The 24,792-nt window shown below is 38.1% G+C and overlaps 1 protein-coding gene across 1 annotated transcript; it reads right to left on the minus strand.

Moving 5' to 3' along the window:
• Nucleotides 1-10,275: 10,275 nt before the first annotated feature.
• On the minus strand, nucleotides 10,276-13,932 carry LOC122057995 (probable CCR4-associated factor 1 homolog 11). The gene is made up of 2 exons (XM_042620369.1): nucleotides 13,456-13,932; nucleotides 10,276-10,401 (listed from the first exon to the last, which is right to left on the minus strand). The coding sequence occupies exons 1-2, from the start codon at nucleotides 13,930-13,932 to the stop codon at nucleotides 10,276-10,278; spliced, it is 603 nt and encodes a 200-aa protein (XP_042476303.1).
• Between the last annotated feature and the right edge of the window lie 10,860 nt (nucleotides 13,933-24,792).

The raw sequence follows: 24,792 nt of genomic DNA on the forward strand, positions 1-24,792 counted from the left end.
TGCTTGCCTATTCTAAACAAGTTAAACTCAACAGTTTGGTTGTCAAAAGATAACCTTAGGAAACCATTCTAGCAATTAATTAATGCATTACTGGTAGTCAGGAATGATCTTCCTAAAATTATAGGGATCTCATCCTTTGTTGAGAAGGGCTTGATATCTAACACAATAAAATGAACAGAGAAAATAAATTCTTCCACCTTCAGTAATACATCCTCAACCATCCCTTTAGGAAACTTAACAGACCTATCTGCCAACTGAAGAGTAGTTCCAGTGGCTTTCAATTCTCCTAATTCTAGTTGTTTATACACATGATAAGACAAAAGATTCACACTTGAGCAAGGTCAAGTAAGGCATACTCAATGTAGCTGTTACCTATGACACAAGCTATGGTAGGGCTCCTTGGATCCTTATACTTGGTGGCCATAAGCTGAGTAATTATGGAACTAATGTTACATGCCAAGAATGTCTTTTTGGACACACTAGTGATACATTTGTGAGTACACAAATCTTTTAGGACCTTTGCATAGGCGAGGGTCTGGGATATGACATCTAAAAGAGGGATGTTTACTTCTACCTTCTTGAAAGACTTCTAAAATTTTATCTATAGAAGTAGTATTCTTTTTGTTTACCAAGCGATTAGGAAATGAAACAAGGGGAACATAAGAACTGTTAGGGATTTGATTTTTTTTTTTTTAAAGAAAAATCATGTGTGGTTTCCTCAACCAAATTATCTTTAGTTTCAAAAGAATCTTTATGTTCATCAGACGAATTTGGAACAAGAGGCATACTTGTGTCCCCAACTGAAGGGGAGTTAACATGAGTAATAGATGGAAAAGATTTAGGAACACTCTGTTGGTACTCTCTACCACTCCTAGGGGCATAAATTAACAACATTACATTGGTTGGAGGGCCTTTGTTGGGTCTGACCTTGTACTACATTCAATGGTGCATTTGTTGGTGCTTGTGAACTAACAGGATGATGATGCTTAGGATTAGGCTCTGGTTGACTGGGCAAAGTTCCCTTCTCCCTCTCACATAAAATTGAGACAACTTGGGTAGTTTTCTCATAAGATTTTGATGGCTTGTTATGAGGAGAGTCATATTCTTTTCCAAATCACTTGCTCTACTTGCCTCTCTAGTGTTGGTAAACCCAAGAGGTTGCTGATAAAATGATAGGAGAGGGGGCCTAGGAAAACTAGACTGAGGTCCTACATTTGGCCTAGGAAAAGTATTTGGAGCAAAAGATTGTTGTGCAAATGGAGGCCTTTGAGGTTCAATTGATCTTGACTATGAAAATTGGAAGGCCCTACTTGATTGCTCTGATTCTAGGAGAAATTTGGGTGATTTCTTAATCCTGGATTGTAAGTGTTACTATATAGGTTATTCTGAGCATTGGACGTGCCCCCAAAGGTGTTGGGGCATTCTTTTATGATATGTCCAGGGGCCTGGCACCAAGCACACATATTAACTAAATTGATTGATGATGGCTCTCTAGGAACAATAGCCTCAATCCTTTTGATAATGCTATATAAGTGGGCTTCATTTGCTACTAACCCATTCACAAAATATCATTTCTCTCCTACGGATCTTTCACTCTCTTGGGTTGATTCCCACTCACGGGTTTTATCAGCTAAGTCAAGTAAGAATTCTCATTTATTTCCTTCATCTGTAAAGGATGTGAATCCATCTGGGCACATAGACTCTATCATTTGTTTAATTGGATAATTAATACCCTTATGAACTATTTGACATAAATACCTAAGTCTAGGCCGTGGTGAGGACATTCTTGAATCTCTCCATAAGTTTAGAAAAAGACTCACTAGGCTTTTGCCTAAACTGAAGGATACCACTTCTAAGCTTATTGGTCTTGTGAGTTGGGAAACTTCTTACGGAAGACAACTGTGAATTTCTCTCATGTGGTTATGGAATTTGTATGTAACCCATACAACCACTTCTTAGCTTAGTCTTTTAATGCAAAAGTGATGAACCTAAGCTTAACAACATCATCAGAAAGCTATTGGATCTTAATTAGAACACATACCTCTTCAAATTCCCTTAGAAATAGGTATGCATTCTCAGAGATCAGCCCATAGAAAGGGGGTAATATAGTGATGTACTGAGATTTGAGCTTAAAATTATTACCCTGGGCTTGTGGTAGAACCATATAGGAAGGTTGGGTTGCTCTAGCATAGTAGAATCTATCTTTCAGACGTTTAGGTGGAGGATTTTGCTGTTTGTCCCCCATATTGAAAGGTACTAAAGAGAGTAAATGTAAGGAGTCACTACTTGCTGGATCTCTTCTTTCTAACTTATTCGCACTATTATGTACCCACTCAGCACTCATGCAACAGAACACAATCCACAACTAGAATAAGACAAACCACAAACACAAAAGAATGAAAGAAAATTTGATTTTTTTTGGTGTAAGCTTACCTGTCGGGATCTGGGGTTGCTCAGTTCAATTTCTGAGGTACTGCTATAAGACGAAACCTATCTTTATCATACTGTGAGGCTTGGCAACTTCCACCGATACAACTATTATTGCAAGTTGTTCTTCTTAATAATTCAATAAAAGAAAAATAAAAACAAAACAAAGCAAAAAAAACACTCCGATTTATCAAAAGAAAGCGAAAAATAATATGGAACTGTCTCCCCGGCAACGACGCTAAAAACTTGTATGAGATTTAAAAGTAACCGCAAGTGTATGGATTAGTGTAGCTAATGGGTCAAACATAAGGAGAGCTTCTACTTTATTTTTAGCTTCTTTTAGTAATGCGAAAGTGTAACAATTGATTATGGTGATCTACTTCTAACTACCATCCTAACACAAATACATCTAAAAGCGTCCTAACCAACACATCTCAAGAAATTAGAATTAAAATTGCAATAAAAATTTAACGACCTAACCATTCACATCTAACCCAAACCATTCATCATCTAGGAATTTAAATACTCAAACCACACAATTAAAAAGAAAATAACTGAAAGTAAAAGTGCTGAAATAAACAGTGCTGAAAAACAAACAAATAAAATAAAAGGGGAAAAAGCTAGAGAGAGGCACATAAGTAGGTATCTTTATTTAGCCCGAGGAATGCACCATAAACAATATTAGCTTCCCTACTTGATCAGAGAATACTCTTACAAGTGCTTTTCTACTTGGCTTTATGGGAAGGGATGCAATATAGATAACCAAAATAAAATGATGGTTCTATAGCTAGAGAGGGGCAAAGCCAACGCATAATCTAGTCATGAACCTTAGGGGAAACGGAGAGCAATAATGTAAAACTGAAAATTTAAAATCTAATTTAAGAATGAAAGGATAGTAAGAAGAGGGAATGAGAGGGGGGGTGAGAAGACTACTGTAGAAGCCTACTTACTTGAACTTCAATACTTGAATTTGAAACCTTGATTGAGATTTGAAATATTACCAGTACTAAAAACTAGATCTAGAATAAACCAAATCTGAAATTACTAGTACTAGAGAAGACAAATCTGAAGAGAAAAACTGAACTTGAAAGACATGCTCCACATCTTGTTCTTGTCACCTAGAACTAAGCCTAGAACTAGAAATTAAGATTATTAAACCTTTGAATAACTTGAATAACATGTAAAAATAAAAATAAAACATTGCATTCATTAAGTAAAAACCAATTACAAAAGTGTTTAAAGTAAGAAAAACTAAGAAGAACTAGAACTAGAACTAGAAGGAGAGCACAACTAAAAATTAGAGAAAAAGAGAGCAAGAGAGGGACCACCCTTTAGGGTTTGGTGGACTCCCTTTTATAGGGAATAGAAGAGAGGAAGACGTCCAAGGGTGGATCCCCTTGGACATTTTGATGAGGTGGAGGGGAAGAGAGAGGAGAGAAAATAGGAAGTAGGGGATTTTTTTTTTATTTCTTTCCTTTTTTCTATATTTTTTTTCTTCTCTTTTGTGCGCAATCTCTTGGCTGAATTTGTGTGATGAGGTGGAGGAAAGAGAAGAGAGAGAGAATTGTAGGAGAGGAGATCTCCCATGATTTTGATTTCCTAATGAGTAGGAGAGAGAAAATCTTCTAAAAAAACTCAAAAAAGGTAGCCAAGAGGTTTGAACTTGAGATCTTCTAATGAGGAAGGGATTCTGCACCCCACAACTCACCAACTGCGCTAGGTAATTGTTGTTACAAAAAATGAATCTTCAATCACTTAAGGGTGTGGTCCATCGATCCTTGTTGGCATTTGAAATATTCCTTGTATCCCTGGGACAACTACAGACGAGCTGGTTCTGCATCTCGGTTCATTTCTGATCCATTATTCTTTTTCTAGTCTAAAAAGAATAATCTCTTATACGGGTGACTAAACGGATGTGAACTTTTAATTGAACACATCCATCTTGCTCAAAATTTCTTCTTCTTCGCAACCATGAAAAGAAACATGACCTCTTTATGTGTAAAATTAGAGATACGAAGTCTGATAGTTCTTAAGGCCTTGAAAATATAAAACCTGCAAAAAAAGAGTAAAATCTAAGGTAGCTCCATTCTAAATATGTAAAATACATATTTACTATCATAGATTTCACACATAAATGTGCTCATCACATGTCCAATAAGAATACCACTCAAATAAAATCCAAAGCACAACTGTCAATATGAAAAGAGTATCCTAAAGGCAACAATGCTTTAACAGAGAGTTGATTATGCTGAATGTCTAGTGTGTAGAGCACACCATCGATAAGTAAGGTGTGCCAAAACACATCATGAGCTATTAAATACTAACTCCTTGAACCTCCTCATTAGTGTTGTTCCCTATGAACACATTTTGGGGTATGATTAGGATTTTTTGATAATCTACATACCTTGCTAGATCTCTCACTGTGTGCTTTGATGCTCTTGTGTCCAAAATTTAGTCTGAATATGCATGGTAAACCAAAGAAGTAGTATACAAAAAGACCCGAGTGTTTCACTCTTCTTATTAAAGAAAAATAAGACTATAGAAGAATTCCACCACATGGTCGATGCTCTTGTATCCAAAATTTAGTCTTAATATGCATGGTAAACCAAAGAAGTAGTATACACAAAGACCCGAGTGTTTCACTCTTCTTATTAAAGAAAAATAAGACTATAGAAGAATTCCGCCACATGGTCTCCACTGAAACGGATGATGATACTTATTCAAAGGCACTTAAAGTTGTTGATGCGAATAAGTTGTTGGAAGCTATGCGCTCTGAAATTAATTCAATGCACTCAAACCAAGTCTAGACTCTTGTAGATCCACCACAAGGCGTCAAACCCATTGGTTGTAAGTGGATCTACAAGAGGAAGAGAGGCGCAGATGAGAATGTTGAAAGATTAAAAGCAAGAATGGTAGCTAAAGGTTATACCCAACAGGAGGGGATAGATTATGAAAAACCTTTCTCCAGTAGTGATGATGAAATCAATTAGGATTTTGTTAGCAATGACAACATACTTTGATTATGAAATCTGGCAGATGGATGTGCAAACTGCATTTTTTAATGGATTTCTTAATGAAGAAATCTACATGCATCAGTCAGAGGGGTTCACATCAAATGTTGATGAGAACAAAGTGTGTAAATTGTAGAGATCCATTTGTGGTCTCAAACAGGCTTCTGGAAGTTGGAACATCCGTTTCGATCAAACCATCAAAATGTTTGGCTTTGAACAAAACATGGATGAACCATGCATTTACAAGAAATTCAGTGGGAGAGCAGGTTGTTTCCTATTATTATATGTGGATGACATATTACTTATAGGAAATGATGTGGGTATGCTTTCAATGGTGAAGAAGTGATTGTCCATTGCATTCTATATGAAAGACTTAGGGGAAGCCAATTACACCTTGGGGTTAAGCTTGTGAAGGATCACAAGAGAAGATTGTTACACTTGTTAAAATCCACATATATAAACAAAGTCTTAACCAGATTTAACATGAAGAACTCCAAAAGAGGAAATATTCCTTTTCGACATGGAGTAAGCCTCTCCAAATCCCAATGCCCTCAATATCGAAAGGATACTGAGGAGATGAAGAGAATTCCCTATGCTTGGGCAGTGGGAAGTCTCATGTACACTATGTTGTGTACTAGGCCAAACATTTATTATTATATAGGGATTGTGAGCCGGTATCAGTCCAACCCTGGACGTGAGCATTGGACTATTGTCAAGAATATCCTCAAGTATTTAAGAAATACTAAGGATCACTTCTTAGTTTATGGGTTAGATCAGTTATCAGTTATGGGGTACACGGATTCCGATTTTTAAACTGACAAAGATGATAGAAAATCCATGTCAGGGATGATTTTCATGATAGGTTGTGGAGGTGTTATTTAGAGGAATACAAAACAAAAGTCTATAACTGATTCTACCACTAAGGCTGAATACATAGCAACTAGTGAAGCAGCCAAAGAAGTAGTTTGGTTGAAGAAATTCTTGAGTGATCTCAAAGTCTGAAAGCTTGCTGAAGATCCCATTTCATTGTATTGTGACAACAAAAGGGGCAATAGCTTAAGCAAAGGAGCCTAGGATGCATCAGAGGAACAAGCATGTGCAACGAAAATATCACCTGATAAGGGAGATCATTGGTCAAGGTGATGCAGCTGTTATGAAGGTTGACTCAGTAGACAATGTGTCAGATCCCATGACTAAAGGCTTGGCACCTAATGTGTTTTTGAAACATGTAGAGTCTATGTGTGTAAAGCATATGAGAGATTGACTTTGATGTACAAGTGGGAGATTGTTGGATATGTATGTTCATCAAACCCGGTTCATTAATAAGATTGTTTAATTTCATTTATGCATGTCATTTATTTATTGAGCTTGTAAGTTGTTCCATGGGTTTTCACCCAAAATTATTCTCAGCTAGGGATAGGACAGGACATTCTGTTCACATGGTCGTTGCATTGTATGTCACTAGGGATGTGATTCTGGTATATAAATATAAGTACATATACTTTGTGTATAAAAAAAAATCTGGTAAGAATCTCGCATCTCTTATTGCCAGTTGTGTGAGGACGAGATTCGATCCTATCACTTGACCTTTGACCTGAGAGATCTTATTTGTTGCAGTGTTGTATTACGTGTTTTGATAAACCAATGGTTGACATCTAACAGACTATATATTGGTATGTTGGACACGTGGTCCCACATTATTAATGAAAGAGATCATCAACATAGAATCCACTACCCTTAATTAGGGAATATCGAGGAGAGAGATGTCTGTACTTGATCAGACAAAAATCTGGTACCAATGTCGTTTTATTAAATTATTTATAAAATTATTTTTAATATAAAAAATAATATTTTATTTATTAAACTTTTATTTGAATATTTTTTTTGACGCTCGATCATGTTCATAGAATCTCTGAAACAGATATGTACAATGAGTTGGGGTTAGGCCGTATTAAACTAAAAGCCCTGTAACTCATTATGTGATATTGGAAAAGTGGAAGGTCTTATGTACAAATTAAAAAGTTAATATTGCATGATAAGATTTAAGAATATTAAATAGTTAATTATCTTTTTATTTATGGCAGTGGATAAAATATAATTTGATTATATTATCATCCATAATTAGAAAGATAGCAATCTCTTTTAGATTCTACATTTTCCCACTTTAGAAGCAAAGTAGTTGTCTAATTTTGAAAACTATTCTCTAGCACCAAGATTTGGCTTTCTTTGTTTAGGAAACAAAGATTTGACCAAAAGAGAAAACCTTAAAAGGGGTTTTATTATATAAGGGACAAGGGAGAGAGATAATTAGTTTTTTTGGAACCTCCTCTCTTCTCTCCCATGTTTTCTCTCTCCCTTCTCTCCTTTGTGTGTGAGTGTGTGTAAAAGAGAAAATTTTAATGGTGGATTGCTCTTCTCCAATTGAACTTGGATCATAGTTTCAAAGTGTTGAGATCGATCTCTACAGTTTCTCAGTGTGGAAGAATTATTATGTGGAGAAGGAACTTCGATTGCGGTTCTAAGGTAAACCGTTTCATTCCCATATAGTTAATTTTTGTACAGTAATTTCGAACGCAAGAGATCCCAATTTGATCCCTTTCGATATGCAATTGGGTTTTTGCCAACAAAGGGGGACCCCGGTTGATGAATCCGTACTCATCTTACGCTTGAACCAACAATTTCTTGAACACCAGGTGATTCAAGTAAGTCGCATGGGATGGCGAGAGAGAGAGAGAGAGAGAGAGAGAGAGAGAGAGAGAGAGAGAGAGAGAGAGAGAGAGAGAGAGAGAGGTAACTGAGAGCGTGAGAGCGTGAATTCAAACCTCTCTTAGATTGGGATGGGTGAATGGTCAATTCGATCCAATTTAAGAGCTCCCTAAACCGGTTTTGATGGTAGCATCCTCTCTCTCCAAATCTGGACCGTCCACCTCAGTGTTACCACTTGTCGCCTTCTACAGGTAGAATAACACAAGAATAACAAGATGAAGAATAATAGAGGATTTAAATCCCACGTAGCCACCAAATACGTGATAGATAATGTCTGGACAACCTAGACGCAAGGTAATTAGCACAGTAGAGTTTTGAGCTCTATTAAAAAGAGGAAAATGTACTGAAAAGAAAGGAAGTGCTAATTAAGTTGGAGAACATGTGTGGCCAGTGCACTTGTTGCCCAATCTAGAGAGGCAAGAAGACATTAAGAGTGCTATAACTGGATAGTAGTCGGAGAAGATTGAGATACGTCCATAGAATTCCGTCATGGATGGCTTCGATCTCAATAATTAATGCTGAAAGCCCGAGGTACCATTTGCATTTTGCTGCAATGAAGTTGCCCTCGGATCCCAGATAATCGGGCTTCTCCCTCCATGTTGTGTAGATGAGTTTCATGCCCCATCATTGATGATAGAGTAGTGGTCCAATTGTATAGTAGTGACTAAGAGTGCGTTGTGAACACGAGTGGACAACCACTCATGTTCACAACTATATAACCTCTATCCGTATGCAACTCCCACACATATAAGAGTTGATCAATTTGGATTAGAATCGGCACTGGTTGTTTAGAGCGATGGATTGGTACTATATTTCTAGCGTTAGGGTATAATCTGGTTGATTCTAGCCGATTTTGATTTGAATCAATTTAGAATCGATCGAGATTGATCTGAATCCCAATGCTGTACTTTAAAATCTTAATGATAGAATGATGGGATGCATTAGTCTCATTTTGTATTATGAAGTAGTATAAGGCAAAGCCTGAATTGATATGGCAATAGTTCTGGTTTGTCCTAGGGAATGTGGTAAATATAATAAATTCATTAACAAGTTTTTTTTTTTTAGGTAAAAATATTTAACAAGTGAAGAGAGGGTTTTTGGGGTAAATATTTATGTCATTTTTCTGTCAATAACACAGGGAGGGGAGTGGTATTTTTCAAAGTACATGGGGGAAAAATAGTATTAAGGTCAAGTACAGGGGAGAAGAGTATAATTTCCTTTCAAAACAAACCAATTACTTCAGTTTTTTGTGCATTTAGTTCATGATCAGACTTATGTGATACAATGAATCAATTACTGATTCCTAAAATCGAGTTAGTTTAGGTCATGGTTCTAAAACTTAGATTGAATAGTTAGTATCAACTGGATTGAATTGGTATCAGCCTTGACCGATCTTCGATCCCTGATCCCGATCGATCCACTAGTAAGGCATAAGTGTAAAATAGTAATAAAAATTGATTTTTTTATTGAAAAACTGAAAAGACTGTCCTGATACGATCTGATCCAAGGCAATTCAGATTGATGCGGATCAATATCATCTTTGACCGATCCCAAGCCTGATGCCAAGTTTTAAAACCTTGGTTTGGATTAATAGGGTTGAGATGAGCCAAACAGCTAGCATTTATTTTTTATATTTTATTTTTCTAATGGAAGAAAACGAAAACAAACTTAAGATAGTATCTCTTACATCATCCACAACAGAAACTCAAATTTTATCATCTCTGGCCTTTATAGCCATAACTTTAACAAACTTAACGACAGTATCTCATCCACAAAGTTTGGTGGGGCCCACAGAGAATCATTATTTCATGAAGTTTAGAAAAAAAACCCAACAGGATCTAAGTAGTATTTGTTCTGACAGAGCATGTCTGAGATCCCTTTTAGCATACATCCATAGTTCTTAAAGAACAAAAGGGAGTCTTCGTGTGCTATTCTCCAAAAGCACAGTTCCCCCAACCACATTGATGCTCCCAAGTCCCAACTAGGATTCTCCACAGCAACAGCAACAACATTATTATAGTGATCGGGTTTAAGTGGATGATGATCTTCTTCCTCTGCATCTGCTTCTGCATCATGACCCCATCTGAGCATGGAACTGGCTGATCAAGTGGAAGACAGAATCCCCAATGAGCATAGACTTCTCCTCTACTTCATCTTCTCCTTCATCATCAGAACGGAGCGCTTCTCGCTTTAAAATCTGAAAGCAGTTCCGGATCAATATCACAAATGTTCCAGTCAATTTCGTCGATGAAAATGTCTGCCTCAAGAAGAGAACTATGGGAGGGGAAGCGTGTGTATATTAAAGCACAAAGGAGGAGAAGTGTATGCTTATTGGAGATCATGTCTTCAATTTCGCTTTGCCTCAGGGAGAGCTTCGGCGTGTCAATGTGTATCTTTTTTTTTTTTTTTTGATGAAAATGTCAATGTGTATCTTGGTGAAAAAAGAATACACGAAAAAAGAAGAGTTGTAAATGTAAGAATTCAGGTGTAATTTATGGAACTATTATATATACTGATACTTGTTAACATTCTTTGCCATTTGATTCATTGTAACATTCAAGAATTCAGGTGTTATTTATTGCAAACGAAAAAGCTGAATTTTTCTCTAAAAAAAGAAAAAGAAATTCTCTTGGGGATGATCTAGGACGTGGCAACTTCAATGGGCCTTTGAGGTTGGAAAATAATCTCTTGGGGATGATCTGTGCTTCACCCTTGTCACATGTGGAGGGGATAAATAATACAATAAATGGAAAGGGATAAAGGTCAAAGGTTGATGGGTTTTTTGGTTTTGACTTTATTGAGAAATGGGATTGCATGTTGTCATTGTTGGGAACTAGGAATATAATAAATCGGTTCGGCCTAGTTGAGAACTCACTAATGGTTCATAGTTTCAAAATATGGTTTAGCTGCATTATAAGGTGAGGGCTTGTGGAATTATTTTATCAATTTATATGGCTGCAGGTTTCAAGTTTATTCAAGCATTATGGAGTTAATACTTCAGCAGCTTATGAACAATGATGTCATTAAGTACTATAGAGTTTATAATTTCAGCAATTGTAAGAAGTTCTAGTATGTGGACAGAAGTATGAGTTCTTAAGTTTTGATGGAATTGGGCTCTTGTACATGTGGATAGTAGCCCTATATATAGCATTATTATATGATATACATAGCGGTTCAACAAAGTAGAGTTCAATCATGACTATTATTGAAAGGTAATTTTGGCCACAAGTTGTAAAAGTGATGGGTAAGCACTATTAGCAATCCGATAGGAGTAGAACTCCTTTCACACAGGTGTACATCACCTACTCTTGTTGCTGTGGTGTTATTGTTTCAGCAAGGAGGTTATGCAATCTGATTTTAAGAAAGATTCATTGATGTTATGTGTCAGTATCTCATTGGACATCGAGAAAGTATTTAATTGAAGTGGGACGTTTGTTTCATGTACGTGAGCTACTGCTGCTCAATATATTAGCAGAATTTGAAATAGAGAGTGAGTTTCAAAAGGTGAGGATCCCTCGTTAGTTGTGGACTGCTTCTATCAGAGAGTCCTGCGGTTCTCAATCTTATTTTTTGACATGGCATCCTTGAGTCAGTTTCTATTGAATACTATATCAGATTAGAGGGGTTGTGAGTCTTGTCTAGCTCTGTAAAATCGAAACAGAAAACCCTTGGTAGCCATTCTAGAGAGAAATAGAGAAAGAAGGGAGAAGTAAGTTTGATGGCTATCACACTTTGCCTTTATTAAGCGTGCAATGGAGACTTGATTGTGAACAAGAAAGAAAGGTTATTGCTTTGCTGAATGTTGATGATTTGAACATGTTCTTCTATACGTTAAACAAGCAACCATCAATGGGATTACACAGGCTGAGGTAATCCATATCTGAAATCCCTATTTTGGTATTCTAGAGTCTGTTGATTGGTGAGAGACTCTAGATAAATGATGTATTGGGTTGGGATTTTATTGATTTAAAATTGTGAATCTAGCATGTTGGGGCTTGTCTAGGGTGTGGGGTTGTTGCCCTTGTCTGAGTTGCATCTCAGATTGAAGCAGAGATAGGTTCCTAGACCATTGTAGCAGTTGAAAAAGTTGAATATTGGGAAAATACGAAACCCTATATGGGTATTCCTCCATGGAGTAGGCACTCTGGCTGAACCATGTATATCTGGTGTTATTGTCTCGTATTTATTTTTTTACATATATTTGAAGTGCGTGTTGTGCAGAGTGATGGGACATTGTCTGGTAGACCCAGCCACATTGTGGTGTGACGTGGACGTGTTATTTGCGTGATTGATAATTACGGGATTACCTCGGCCAATCTAGAACTACGCAGTGGAACCTTTTGTTGGGTTACAAATAAAGAAATTTTTGGAACCACTAATTCAACCCCCTCTCAGTGTCAGCCTGGGAACATCAGATTCCTCGGTGATCAAATTTATCTTTGCCTATCTATCATTTGGAACCGAATTGGCCAAAATTGAGCCTAAAATCTTAGAATTTTTCCTTCAAATCTAAATCCAGCAATCTAATGCCAAAAACTCTAAAATTAATAGCTCTTGAACCGTTAGATCGAAATCAATCATGATCGATTTCAATTCATATTGGCAGATTTGGCCATTCCGATCTGATTTAAAAAGGAAACTAACTATAAATCCAACGGCATTGGGAAAGCAACAAAGAAGCTATTAGGGAAGCAATTAGTAAATTGGAAAAAAAATTCTCAGTTTCTTCACTAATCAAATCAATATTACGATGGTAAAATTCTTAGATTACATTTGCATGGTGGATACTCTATTGACAGTGTGGAACTTGAATAGTGGGAACTAATGCATGACAAGGAGGCCACCTAAGTGGACTACTGACTATCTCAAAAGAGGGTTGTTCATGGTAATATCCATTTAGAACTACAGTGATGAAATGGGGATGGGGTGGCACAAGTGGGACCCACTTTTTCTTTCTAAAGTTAATACCATAGAGATAACCTTCATAAGCTCCTTCAATCAGTTGATAAACATTTTTTATCTTTGAATAAACATTGCTCGTGATCAAGCTGTCAAAACCCCCTTGATGAGTTTCCCCGACCTGTTTCACCTCGAGTATCTTGGCTAGACGTGTGAGACCCAACTCTCCTCCTAACAACCCATGACAAAACTTGGCCATAAATTTCAGATCATAAAGTCAAGGAAAGATGGCCCCAACCATAGTCATGAACTCTTGAAGCGATCCTGGCATCGGTTTATTTGCATTCAATACCTTAATGAAGTAAGCAATATCATAAACCCCATGAAACGTGAGCCATTGAATCCTATGTCCTTCACACCTTATGATGTTTCTGAACCGAGCAGAAAATGCTTTAATATCAAATCCTTCCCTCTTGTTCTTCTCCAAATCAATTCCATTCTGAAGTAGTAACTCAACGGATGTAGCCAAGTGAAGGTCGATAACGGGATCAAAATCATTAAAATTAAATTGCCAAACACCACCAGAGTGAGGGAGATTACCCTCTGCATCAGTGAATGTGAGACCGAACTGTATTGGTTTCAAGCTATCGACATTGAACTTGATGTCTTCATACCGATCAGTTTCGGATGCATTTCTCAGTGTGTTGCGAAGAAAACCAGGAAATTCAGGATCAAAGGCAACTCGGTTGTAAATGTGTACTATGCTTTCTATGGAAAGCATCTCTTCCTCAAAATTTGAACGCCAGACATTGCGTATCAGTAGCTCCATTGATGTGTTCAAACAGAATAACAAAATCAGAAAAATAAACTCACTTTGGGCGAAGATGATCGAGAGGAGAAAAGTTTTAAAGAACCAGAAGAAGAACTTGGTTTGGGCGAAGACGATCAAACGGAGAACACTAGATTTTGGCACGTTCAGGTCTCGCTAGAGAGAGAGAGAGAGAGAGAGAGAGAGAGAGAAGGATTTCTGAAATGGTAACTAGTTTGTATAATACGAAAGGAGAGAGAATGATGTTCTTTTTTTTTTAGTTAGAGAAAAGCAAAGTAGCATCGGTTCTTCTTCTTATAACAAATTCCATATCTGGGTCGGTGGCAACTGATAAAGTCATAAAACCATTAGCACCTGTTTTTCTACAACTATTCAGTCCTACTATGACTTGATCCCTATTATTGTTTCTAATTACGTTTTTACCATCATAAGTGTTTAAATCGGAATTGGAAACGTGGGATCGGTCTCCACCAATACCTATCCGAAACCAAAAAAAAAAAAAGATTCTTCCCTTGGAATGGTTAGGTTGGCGTTTCACGCATAAAGGGAGATTGAGAGAAAATAGGGATTCACGCTACTAGCAAGTTAGGACAAGAGAATTACTAGTGGATAATTGGTCTAATAGAGGAGACGATGACCTATAACTCAATTCAGTAGTATATTAGGATTCAATTCGGAGACTGCTTCTTTCATAGTGTGTAAACTACTCATAGAATGAATGCTAGTCTAGCCTAGTGATGGTAGTTTCGATTTAAAGAGTCGCGTCAAGGAGAGGAGGTTGTAGGATCGAATCATATTGTATGCATGTTTGTGTGGGTGAGTGTGTAGGAATAGGTGGCCATTGGGCGCTACTAACACCCAGTATCCTTAACCACAAACATCTCAAAGCCTCTTTTCAAATCATCATCCCCACCTTGACGTCCATCAACTTCACAGAATCGTCAAAGTTAAGCATCAAATTGATGATTGATCACACTTTGAGCCTCCTTTGGTGACATGAATTCTCCTATGGAGGCAAGGTAGGATCCGAGTTCAAAGCCTTCGATCTTCCCATTACCATTAGTGTCCAATTGAGGAAATATTTGTTGGAGTTCATCCTTTGTTGATTGTTGTTTGGAATGATGATAAAGGCGATGGTCGAAGTTGCAATTAGAGAAGAGGATAGAAGAAAGGCTGGGTCGTGTGTTAATTTGTTGCTTGTTGCTGTGATGGAAAGGAAAGAGAATGCAAAGAAAACTTCCCAACCAATGACCATGGTATGTGCCCCAGTTTACCTATTTTGGGAGAGTAATGTAAGATGAGAAATGGGTTGAAATTGGTTGGCTTGATTAGGAGGTAGCCAATCCTCAGTCTCCGTAGAGAAAATTTTAGGGTTTCAAAGATGCCCTTCATTCCCTTCATAATCATACTTAAGAGTTACAGAGAATGTGGTTATCTACTATGAAGATCCATGTTCCCCCACTCCTTACACGCATGAAATAATAAACTTCCATGCACTAACTGTCCCACTCACATATGATAATAACTTACTACTAACTTACTAACTACTTCTACTAACCCTTCTCACATGCGATAACAACAATTTCATAACCAACCCTAACTACCTCCACTACCACAACTTACATGGACATGTAACAAATCCTCCCTGCTGAAATTCGGCTTGTCCTCAAGGCGAAAAAGAAGGAAATTGTTGGAGTAGGTCCTCATGATTTTCCCAAGTGGCGTCCACTGGAGAGAGTCCTTGCCAGTGAACTAACACCTGTGTGATCCCTTTGTGAACTTTGGTATCCAAGATCGCCTGTGGTTCAACAAGCATATTCCCTTCTGTTCCCACAATTTTTGGTAGATTCCTTTGAACTAAAATATGCTTTCTAATCTTTTTCTTCAGTAAGGAGACGTGAAAGACTGGATGGATGCGTGAGTCATCTGCAAGCTGCAATTTGTAGGCGACCTTCCCTATTCAATGGATGACTTGGAATGGACCATAATATCTGGGTGCTAATTTCTGGTACTTCATTAAATGTATAGAGTGTTGATGATAAGGTTGTGACTTGAGGTACACCCAATCACCAACATCAAATTCCCACTCCTTATGCTTCTTGTCATAAACCTGCTTCATCCGGTTCTGTGTTTCTAAAAGAATAACCTTCAAGGCCTTAAGCTTCTGGTCCCTAGCCATTAGTTGCTGGTCAACGGCTTCCACCTTGGCAGTACCTGGGAGATAAGTAAGTAGGGTGGGTGGTGGCCGCCCATACACAATCTCGAATGGAGTTGTCTTGATGGAAGAACGCCGACTGGTATTGTAGTAGTATTCTGCCCAGGAAATCCAGTTACTCCACTCTTTAGGGTTTTCACTGGAGAAACAACGCAGGTACATCTCAAGGGTACGATTCACCACTTCAGTTTGACCATCTGTTTGTGGATGGTAAGCTGAACTCATATTAAAACTGGTACCGTTGAGATGGAATAATTCCTCCCAGAATTTTCTTGTAAATGTGGGGTCATGATCACATACAATAGTACGTGGCATCCCATGAAGTTTAAATACTTGTTCAAAAAATAGTCGTGCAATTCCAACAGTAGTGAACGGATGAGATAAGGGAAAGAAGTGTGCATACTTGAATAGTCGATCCACCACCACCAAAATAGCTGATCGCCCCTTAGAATTAGACAATCCTTCAATGAAATCCATTGAGATATCTTCCCAGATTCTTTCAGGTATAGGAAGTGGTTGAAGAAGTCCAGAAGGAACGGTCTGCTCTGCTTTGTGACGTTGACATGTGTCACAATTGGAGATAAAGCTCAGAATCGTGTTCCTCATAGTCGGCCAATAAAACATAGTTTTGAGTCGTTGAATGGTCTTGTGGGGCCCTTCATGCGTGCTCCCATGAAATTGGCCGAGAATAGCTGGAATCAAAGGAGAATCTTTGGAGAGATAAATTCATGATTTAAAAAAAATCACCCCTTCTTTTTCTCCCCACGGTCCAACCGTCTCACCTTCTTGAATTCTTTTTAGTAGTTGGACGCAATAGGGGTTCTCCTTGTTTTCCTCCCTAATTGCTAACACCCAATTTGGAAGTGGGTATGAAATAGCTACTAAGTGAGATGGCACGTACTCCCTTTTTTTTTCTCCTCTAGATAGCACGCTCTCCCCTTTTTTTTCTCCTTTAATTTCTCCTCTAGATAGCACACCCTCCCTTTCTTCTTCTCCTTTAATTTCTCTGCTAAATGGCACATCCTCCCTTTCTTCCTCTCCTTCAATATCTCTTCTGGATAGGGCATCTACGATAATATTCTCTTTTCCCTTTTTGTATTCGATGACAAAGTCATAGCTCATTAGCTTATATAACCAATGCTGCTGGGCTGGAGTAGTTATCTTCTGGTTCTATAAATACTTCAAGCTCTTTTGGTCGGTCCTCACCACAAATTGACGCGCTATTAAATAGGAGTGCCACTTTTGAACGGCCAATACAAGAGCAAGGATCTCCTTCTCATACGTGGATAACAATAAGTTGTTACCATGCAGGGCTCTACTAAAATAAGCTATAGGCCTTTCTTGTTGCAGTACTCTGCCCACCCCGGTCCCACTGGCATCACATTCCACTACAAATCCGATGAAGAAGTTAGGTAGATCGAGAATAGGGGCTTGAGTCATAGCCACCCTCAATTTCTTAAATGCCACATCAGCTACCTTGCTCCAATCGAATTGATTTTTCTTGAGCATCTGAGTGAGAGGTTGGGTTATTTTACCATAATTCTGAATGAATTTACTGTAATATCCTGTTAAACCCAAAAAACCTCTCATTGCCTTAACGGTTTTGGGTTTAGGCCACGTCAGCATGGTAGTGATTTTCTTTGGGTCAACTGCTACTTCTTGACCAGAAATTATATGTCCCAAGTAATGGACTCTTCTTTGGAAAAATTCACACTTCCCCATCTTAACATACAAATGATTAGAGCGTAGAATTTGTAATCTAAGTTCTATATGCATTAAATGGTCTTCCCAAGTCTTACTATAAATAAGAATATCATCAAAAAAATACTAGAATGAACTTACGTACATATTTTTGGAATACTGTGTTCATCAAAGATTGGAAGGTTGAGGGAGCATTAGTGAGGCCGAATGGCATCACTAAAAACTCGTGGTGCCCATGGTGGGTGCAGAAATCCGTCTTCTCCATATCTTCTTCAACGACCCGTACTTGATGGTATCCTGATCGCAGATCCAATTTGGTGAAGAATTGGGATCCACGGAGTTCATCAAGTAATTCATCAATTAACGGTATAGGTAATCGATCCTTGACCGTCAATTTATTTAGTGCTCTATAGTCCACACACATGCGCCACGATCCATTATGTTTTTTGGCCCAGATGACGGGAGAAGAATAAGGGCTATTACTTGGCTGTTTGATTCCTGTTTTGAGCATCTCATCCACCAATCTTTTTATTTCATTTTTCTAAAAATGAGGATACCGATACGCCTTGAGACAGACAGGTTGATTCCCTGTCTTTAAAGGAATTCGGTGGTCCTGCAGTCTAGGTGGCGGCAACCCTGTCGGCTCTTCAAATACATCCCCAAATTGGTGAAGCAACGGCTGCAATTCGTGAGATGTGGGCCCTTCCTTCACTGATGACGTGGAAGGTGTAAGCGAGTAGAGGTGTAATAGGAGACCCTGTTTACTCTTCCTAGCCACTCGATTGGAATCATCAATAGCCTTGTCCGTCTTGGCCGAAATTCCCTTCAGTACAGTCTCTTTATTGTCAATATAAAATTTCATAGAAAGATTTGAAAAATCCCATAGAATAGGGCCTAGCGTGCGCAACCAATGTGCTCCCAATACCATGTCATATCCTTCCAAGGATAGAAGGAAGAAATCAGCCAAAATTGGGACTCCTTGCAGCACGAGTTTTACTCCTGCACAGACTTCTGGGCTCGCCATTTTCTCTCCTGAACTAACCATAACGTGGAAGGATTGCTTATCCGTAGCTTCAACCCCTATCTTCCTGGAAATCTTCTCACTCATAAAATTATGAGTGCTTCCCGAGTGTATGAGGATAGTAGCAGCAACATGATTCAGGCCCATGTAACTTTTATCGTTTCAGGTGCCTTGCAACCAGAGATGGCATGAAGCGAGATCTCTGGTACATCACCCTCCTCAGGTAAGGGTTGTTCTTCCTCTTCCAGGGAAACTTCTCCTTCCTCTTTATAACTTCCTTCAATTACAAATAGCTTACTACATTTGTGACCAAGTACGTACTGCTCATTGCAGTTGTAGCATAATCCCTTCGATCTTCTTTCTTGAATCTCCTTCGAAGTCAACCATTTAGTAGGGAGAATAGTTGGGGTACCCATCGGATCCCTTGAATTCATGGTTGACTTGCGCATCTCCACTGGTACATTGACTCTCCTCTGTGAAAGGTTGCGTGACTCATAGAGCCGACCCAACCCTATAGCGACCAAAAGGGTAGCTGGTCGCCCAGCCATGACATCTGCCTTGATACTGTCCCTGTGACCACTAACAAAATAACTTACCTGGCGATTGGGAGGAAGATACCCAAACTTTGAGAGCAACTTCTCAAATTTCGCCTAGCAGTCATGTACAGAACTTACCTGCTGCAATTTGGTCGTCTCTGCAAAAAAGTCTTGGTACTGAGAAGGACCAAATCTTTGGTGCAACCCATCACAGAAGGTACGCCAAGTTAACTCCTCTTCATTTTGCTTGAAAAGTTGGTACCAAAGTTGCGCATCACCTTCCAAATGGAATGATGCCAGGGCAACTCAGTCTTCCTCTGGGGTCTGATGGAAATCAAAAAATTGTTCTACTCTACACATCCAAGTAGCAGTTTCTTCTTCTCCATTGTAACGAGGGAAATCCAACTTAACTAGCTTGGGTGTATAGGTTTGCTAAGTAGTTGCAAGTCTAGTAGGTTGAGGTGAGAGAGGAGCTTGCTGCCTCTGTGGTTGTGTAAAGGCTCTTGAACATTCTCCTATTTCTATTTCTACCCTGGGAGGTTGTGCAAACATTTTCTCAAAAAACTCAGTGAGCCAGTTGAGAATATGCTGTTGAGAATCCAATTTTGTGAATATCTCCTTCTGTACCTCATTCATGCTGCTTAATCCATTTTCAATTTTTTCCACCTGGTCATCCATGTTCCTTCTTTGATACCAAGCTGGTACGTGCCCCAGTTTACCTATTTTGGGAGAGCAATGTAAGATGAGATATGGGTTGAAATTGGTTGGCTTGATTAGGGGGTAGCCGATCCTCAATCTCCGTAGAGAAAATTTTAGGGTTTCAAAGATGCCCTTCATTCCCTTCATAATCGTACTTAAGAGTTACAGAGAATGTGGTTATCCACTATGAAGACCCATGTTCCCCCACTCCTTACACACATGAAATAATAAACTTTCATGCACTAACCGTCCCACTCACATATGATAATAACTTACTACTAACTTACTAAGTACTTCTACTAACCCTTCTCACATGCGATAACAACAATTTCATAACCAACCCTAACTACCTCCACTACTACTACTTACATGGACACGATGGACACGTAACACATGGGATCATCGCCAAAAGCCAAACCACCTGGTACGTATTGGGGCGTATTTGTATTTTGCATGGAAGGACATATTGTGCAAGAACTGCAAATCAGATCAGGTCAAAGGAAACAACAAACAATTTTTGGGTTTTACTGAGGAAATGGTAGCTTTGGGTTCAAAGAAGATGATACTGGGTAGATATTTTCTTAATGGGAAAGAGAACTCTACCAGTCCACGTTCCCCAAGCCCGGATGCATGCAGGGTTTGGAGACTCTTTTCATAGTCCACCCCCACTTCCTCATGTGTTTGGGCATGGGGAACACAGACAAATAGAGTTCTTTCTCCCGTAAGTTGATTGGCAGTCTCAATTGGATCCCAAAATTGAGTGAAAATGAACATTAATTCTCGCTTCCACATTGCTTACTTAGTACACACCATCCGCATGTCATGCAAATATAAAGCTCAGTTTATAGGTTAACCTAAAATGGGGTGGGAGCTAAACGAAAAAAAAAAGTATGTAAAATCCTTTATTATATAACAATAATTTTTGTTTAGATGAGCTTAGGTCCACTATTTCTTGCCAAAGACAATAAGACATGTAAGATAGGGGAAGTAAAATATTTCTTCTTCTTTGTTCTAGTTTCGCTGGTTTTTTGGTAAATAACTTCTTCCACTCAAATTTATCCACGTATATATGTATTGGTAGGGATATTTTCAAGCAAGAGTCCTAAGTCTCTCCATCTCTCCTTTTTTTTCTTCTTAATTTCTTTTCTTAGGTTGCTGGGTGTTTCTATGATTCAAAAAATTTTATTAACTGATTGACGAAAAAAATCTAAAATTTCTAATGCTTGCGGGAGTTAGACCGTAACTACATAACACAATCAACTAATCTAATTTGTGATCCAACTGTAGAGCATCTCCTGACATTTGGACTCTCAAGGGATCCAAATTAAAGCAACATTTTCCATAAGCCAGATAGAGAATCTTTCAAGCTTGGTTGCAAGTAAAAGGAAAGAAAGGAAAATGAAATTGATTACAAAAATTAATTTTCATAATCATGATTGTGTAACCTACTTAAAAATCTTACCATATTTGGTAATTATTCTTTGAAGACGTAATCTTTATTTTCCTTTTTAAACCAAAGATATTTGGTTGCAAAGTAAAGTAAAATTTGACAACCACATTTGTAAAATTTTGGGGTATAGTTAATCATGTTAAATAATAATTATAAGATTTTCCATTAGGAATTTATAGCACTGTGTGTTTAGTTTCATTTGTATAAATTTTTTTTCACTTTAGCTTGGATTTTGTTCTGTTTCATACGTAGATTAGTATTGCTGATCCTTTGCATTTTGTTTGGCAAGACTTCTTTAGGAAATAAACAAAGAAAATAGTTATTTCGTTGGTATAGATATTGAATCCTAGATACAGATTTTGAGCTTCTATTGACTTTTATAGTGTCTTGGCCTCTTGGGTATGTTTCTTCTAGATTTTCAGGCTTGAAGTCTAACAGATTTTGAGCAGAAATTGAATCAGATTTTTTTTTTTTTTGTATAAAAGCATAGTTAATGAAATTGGGAACATATGTTCATGATTCCATGTATGGCTGTTCACAGAGAACATATTAATTGTACCGAAATACACCAAACTATTTCCTCAAGGTAGATTTAAAATAGCCTCTAAAGAATATCATGTGATCATAAATGGCGAAATATACTTGCATATTGTTATGAGGTTCCTGGGTTGTCCCCAAGAATTCTGCACTCATCTCCGTCCACAATCCCCAACAAAATTCTAAGGGAACTTATCTATATCAGTAATGTTCATAATGAAAATTTTGGCATGTCAGACACTCTCAGAATAGATAAAGCTACTTCAGAAAATATTCTCACATATAACAGCTTCTTAGGACTTGCCTTTTTTTCTTAAAATTTTTAAGGATTTGGAAAATTACCTCCGTAGAAGTGGGTTGACTTTTATATATATATATATATATATATAGGGATTTTCTTATTGACACCCTTTACTGTGTGAGATAGTTTGTAACCTTTTTTTTTTTTTTTCTCTCTTCTAATATAACATTTTTTTTTTCCAACGAGGGTAATAATATCAATTCACACATGTATTCAAAATATATGCGCAATGATATCTTTTGATAATGAGACAATGTATGTCATTTTCAACTTATTTTTGAAAACTCTTTTATAACCCTAGCTTGAAGGAATTTTGGGAATAAGACAAGGGAAAATTAAAACGTGTCAAATTTTAATTACATCAACAGAGGTGAAAGAGTCTCATGGAGTGCGAAGGAGAGTCTTAATGACTAGGGTTTCCAGGAGAAGGGGGGGGGGCTGAGATTTGAGGTTCTTGGATTCTTATGGTGGTCTGATCGACTAAAGTTACTAGCTAGTGGCTAATATCTTTTGATCCATTCATTAAAAGTCCGATATTGCCTCGCCTTATTTCTGTTGTATACCCAACCAAAGAGGGGAATGGAATGATGTGATCTAGTACATTTTTTTTTTTTTTTTTTTAATAATCCTACATCCTACTATCTCGCATGATGATCGATCCTATGTTCCCTCATTAGAAGGCTCTAAACTTCTCTCCCCCCCTGCAATTCCAACGAACTACTCGAAGCTTTTATTGCGTAGGGCCTGAGGGTCACCTCTTCATCCAAAGTTGTCACTGACCAGGCCCTAGTGGATGAGGATCCGTCTTCATCCAAAGCTGTGGCTGAGCTATCCCCAGTGGATGAGGGTCCGTCTTCTCAAACAGAGGACACAGACTAGTAGTTTGACAAGCTGCTGATTTCGGACCTCCAATAGAGGGAGGAGCTAGATTTGCGTCTGCAATAGAGCTCCATGGTTCTGGTAATTTGAAAAATAGAGGGCCATGCCCTTCTCGTTCTGAAGGTGCAAATGTGATTCTTCGCATACCTACGTTGTGCCCAACCTTTGGGCAAACTGTAAACCACATCTAACTTCAGCTTGAAGTGTTCAACTCAGTTACTATTGCTACAGATTCAACTGAGAATTAAATATGAAACCCCGTTGTGTGATTCAATGAGTTATATGTGCGGAGGAATTCTTGAACATCAGCTTCTAGGATTTTAGAGTGAAAGAAAAAGCCCAACATTCATTTCTTCATGCATATTCATTGCTGAGTCTACTAAAAGAGGGACCAGCCTCATCGTGGTGATTAGAGGACACCTCTGATCGTTCACCTCAAATGTGACACATTCCCTCCCAATTATATAATCAACGGGATCAGTTGGCTAGAGAGCAGGGCTATTCTTCTTCCGGGAAGGCAAAGCTATCCCCTCTACTGACTGAACCCTCAATTCGGTGATAAACACACTTGAGGGGTTTTGCTTCCCCTTTGGAATCTTGGGTTTCCACTTTTACAATTGATGCAGTAGTGTAATCATTTTATGGGGAGGCTGAAAACGCAAGGAAAGTTCATGTAGAAGTGTGGACACCTAATTTTGTCTCCCCTTCACAACAATGATGAATACTTGGCTTGGATGAGACTTGTATGCTCTCTCAAGAAGGATTCAGTTTTTTGAATAGATAAAAAAATAAATAAATAAAATAAAATAAAATAAAATAAAAAAGAAAAAAAAAGTTCACTTTGTCTTCGCCTCCCTTGTCCCTTTAGTTTTCCATTTTCCATTTCCCCTTCTCCATCCCTTCTCTCTCTCTCTCCTGCGATGTGATACCCACACGTATTTTTTCCTACATTCCTCCCTGACTGCAATAACCCACCATTATTTTCCCTTCCCACTCCCACTCCCACCGCAACACACTCAAGTTTTTCCTATATTTTACGACTCATCATGCATTAGATGATCAAATAGATGGAGGGAGACACATGAACCCACACTACCTTTGTTCTATCTTTGTCATGATTATTGTTGTAGCCGTGCCCGTAAAAAACGAAGAGACTAATTCCAACTTTTGGATATAAGTGATGTAGATTATTGTTGTACCCGTGCCCGAAAAAAATGAAGGGACTAATTTCAACTTTTGGATATAAGTGATATACCCAGCTGTCAACGGCTAGTAACCTATGGATTTGCTCAAGCTTTAATAGTAAATTATACTAAGTGATGGGGTCTACACACTAAAAATACCCCAGGAAGGCTCCATTCAACTTAAGGATCCAATTTCATACAAAGGGGACCAATTTGGTCTTCACCGGTGAACACTTCCAATGAGAACATAAGCCAAAATCTGGTTATTTGACCGTGGGGCCTAGGACCTCACACCTTTGTAGCTCAAACCCAATCCCAATGATAGAACAACATAATT

The sequence above is a fragment of the Macadamia integrifolia genome, chromosome 12 (assembly GCF_013358625.1).
Source record: "Macadamia integrifolia cultivar HAES 741 chromosome 12, SCU_Mint_v3, whole genome shotgun sequence".
NCBI classification, from domain to species: domain Eukaryota; kingdom Viridiplantae; phylum Streptophyta; class Magnoliopsida; order Proteales; family Proteaceae; genus Macadamia; species Macadamia integrifolia.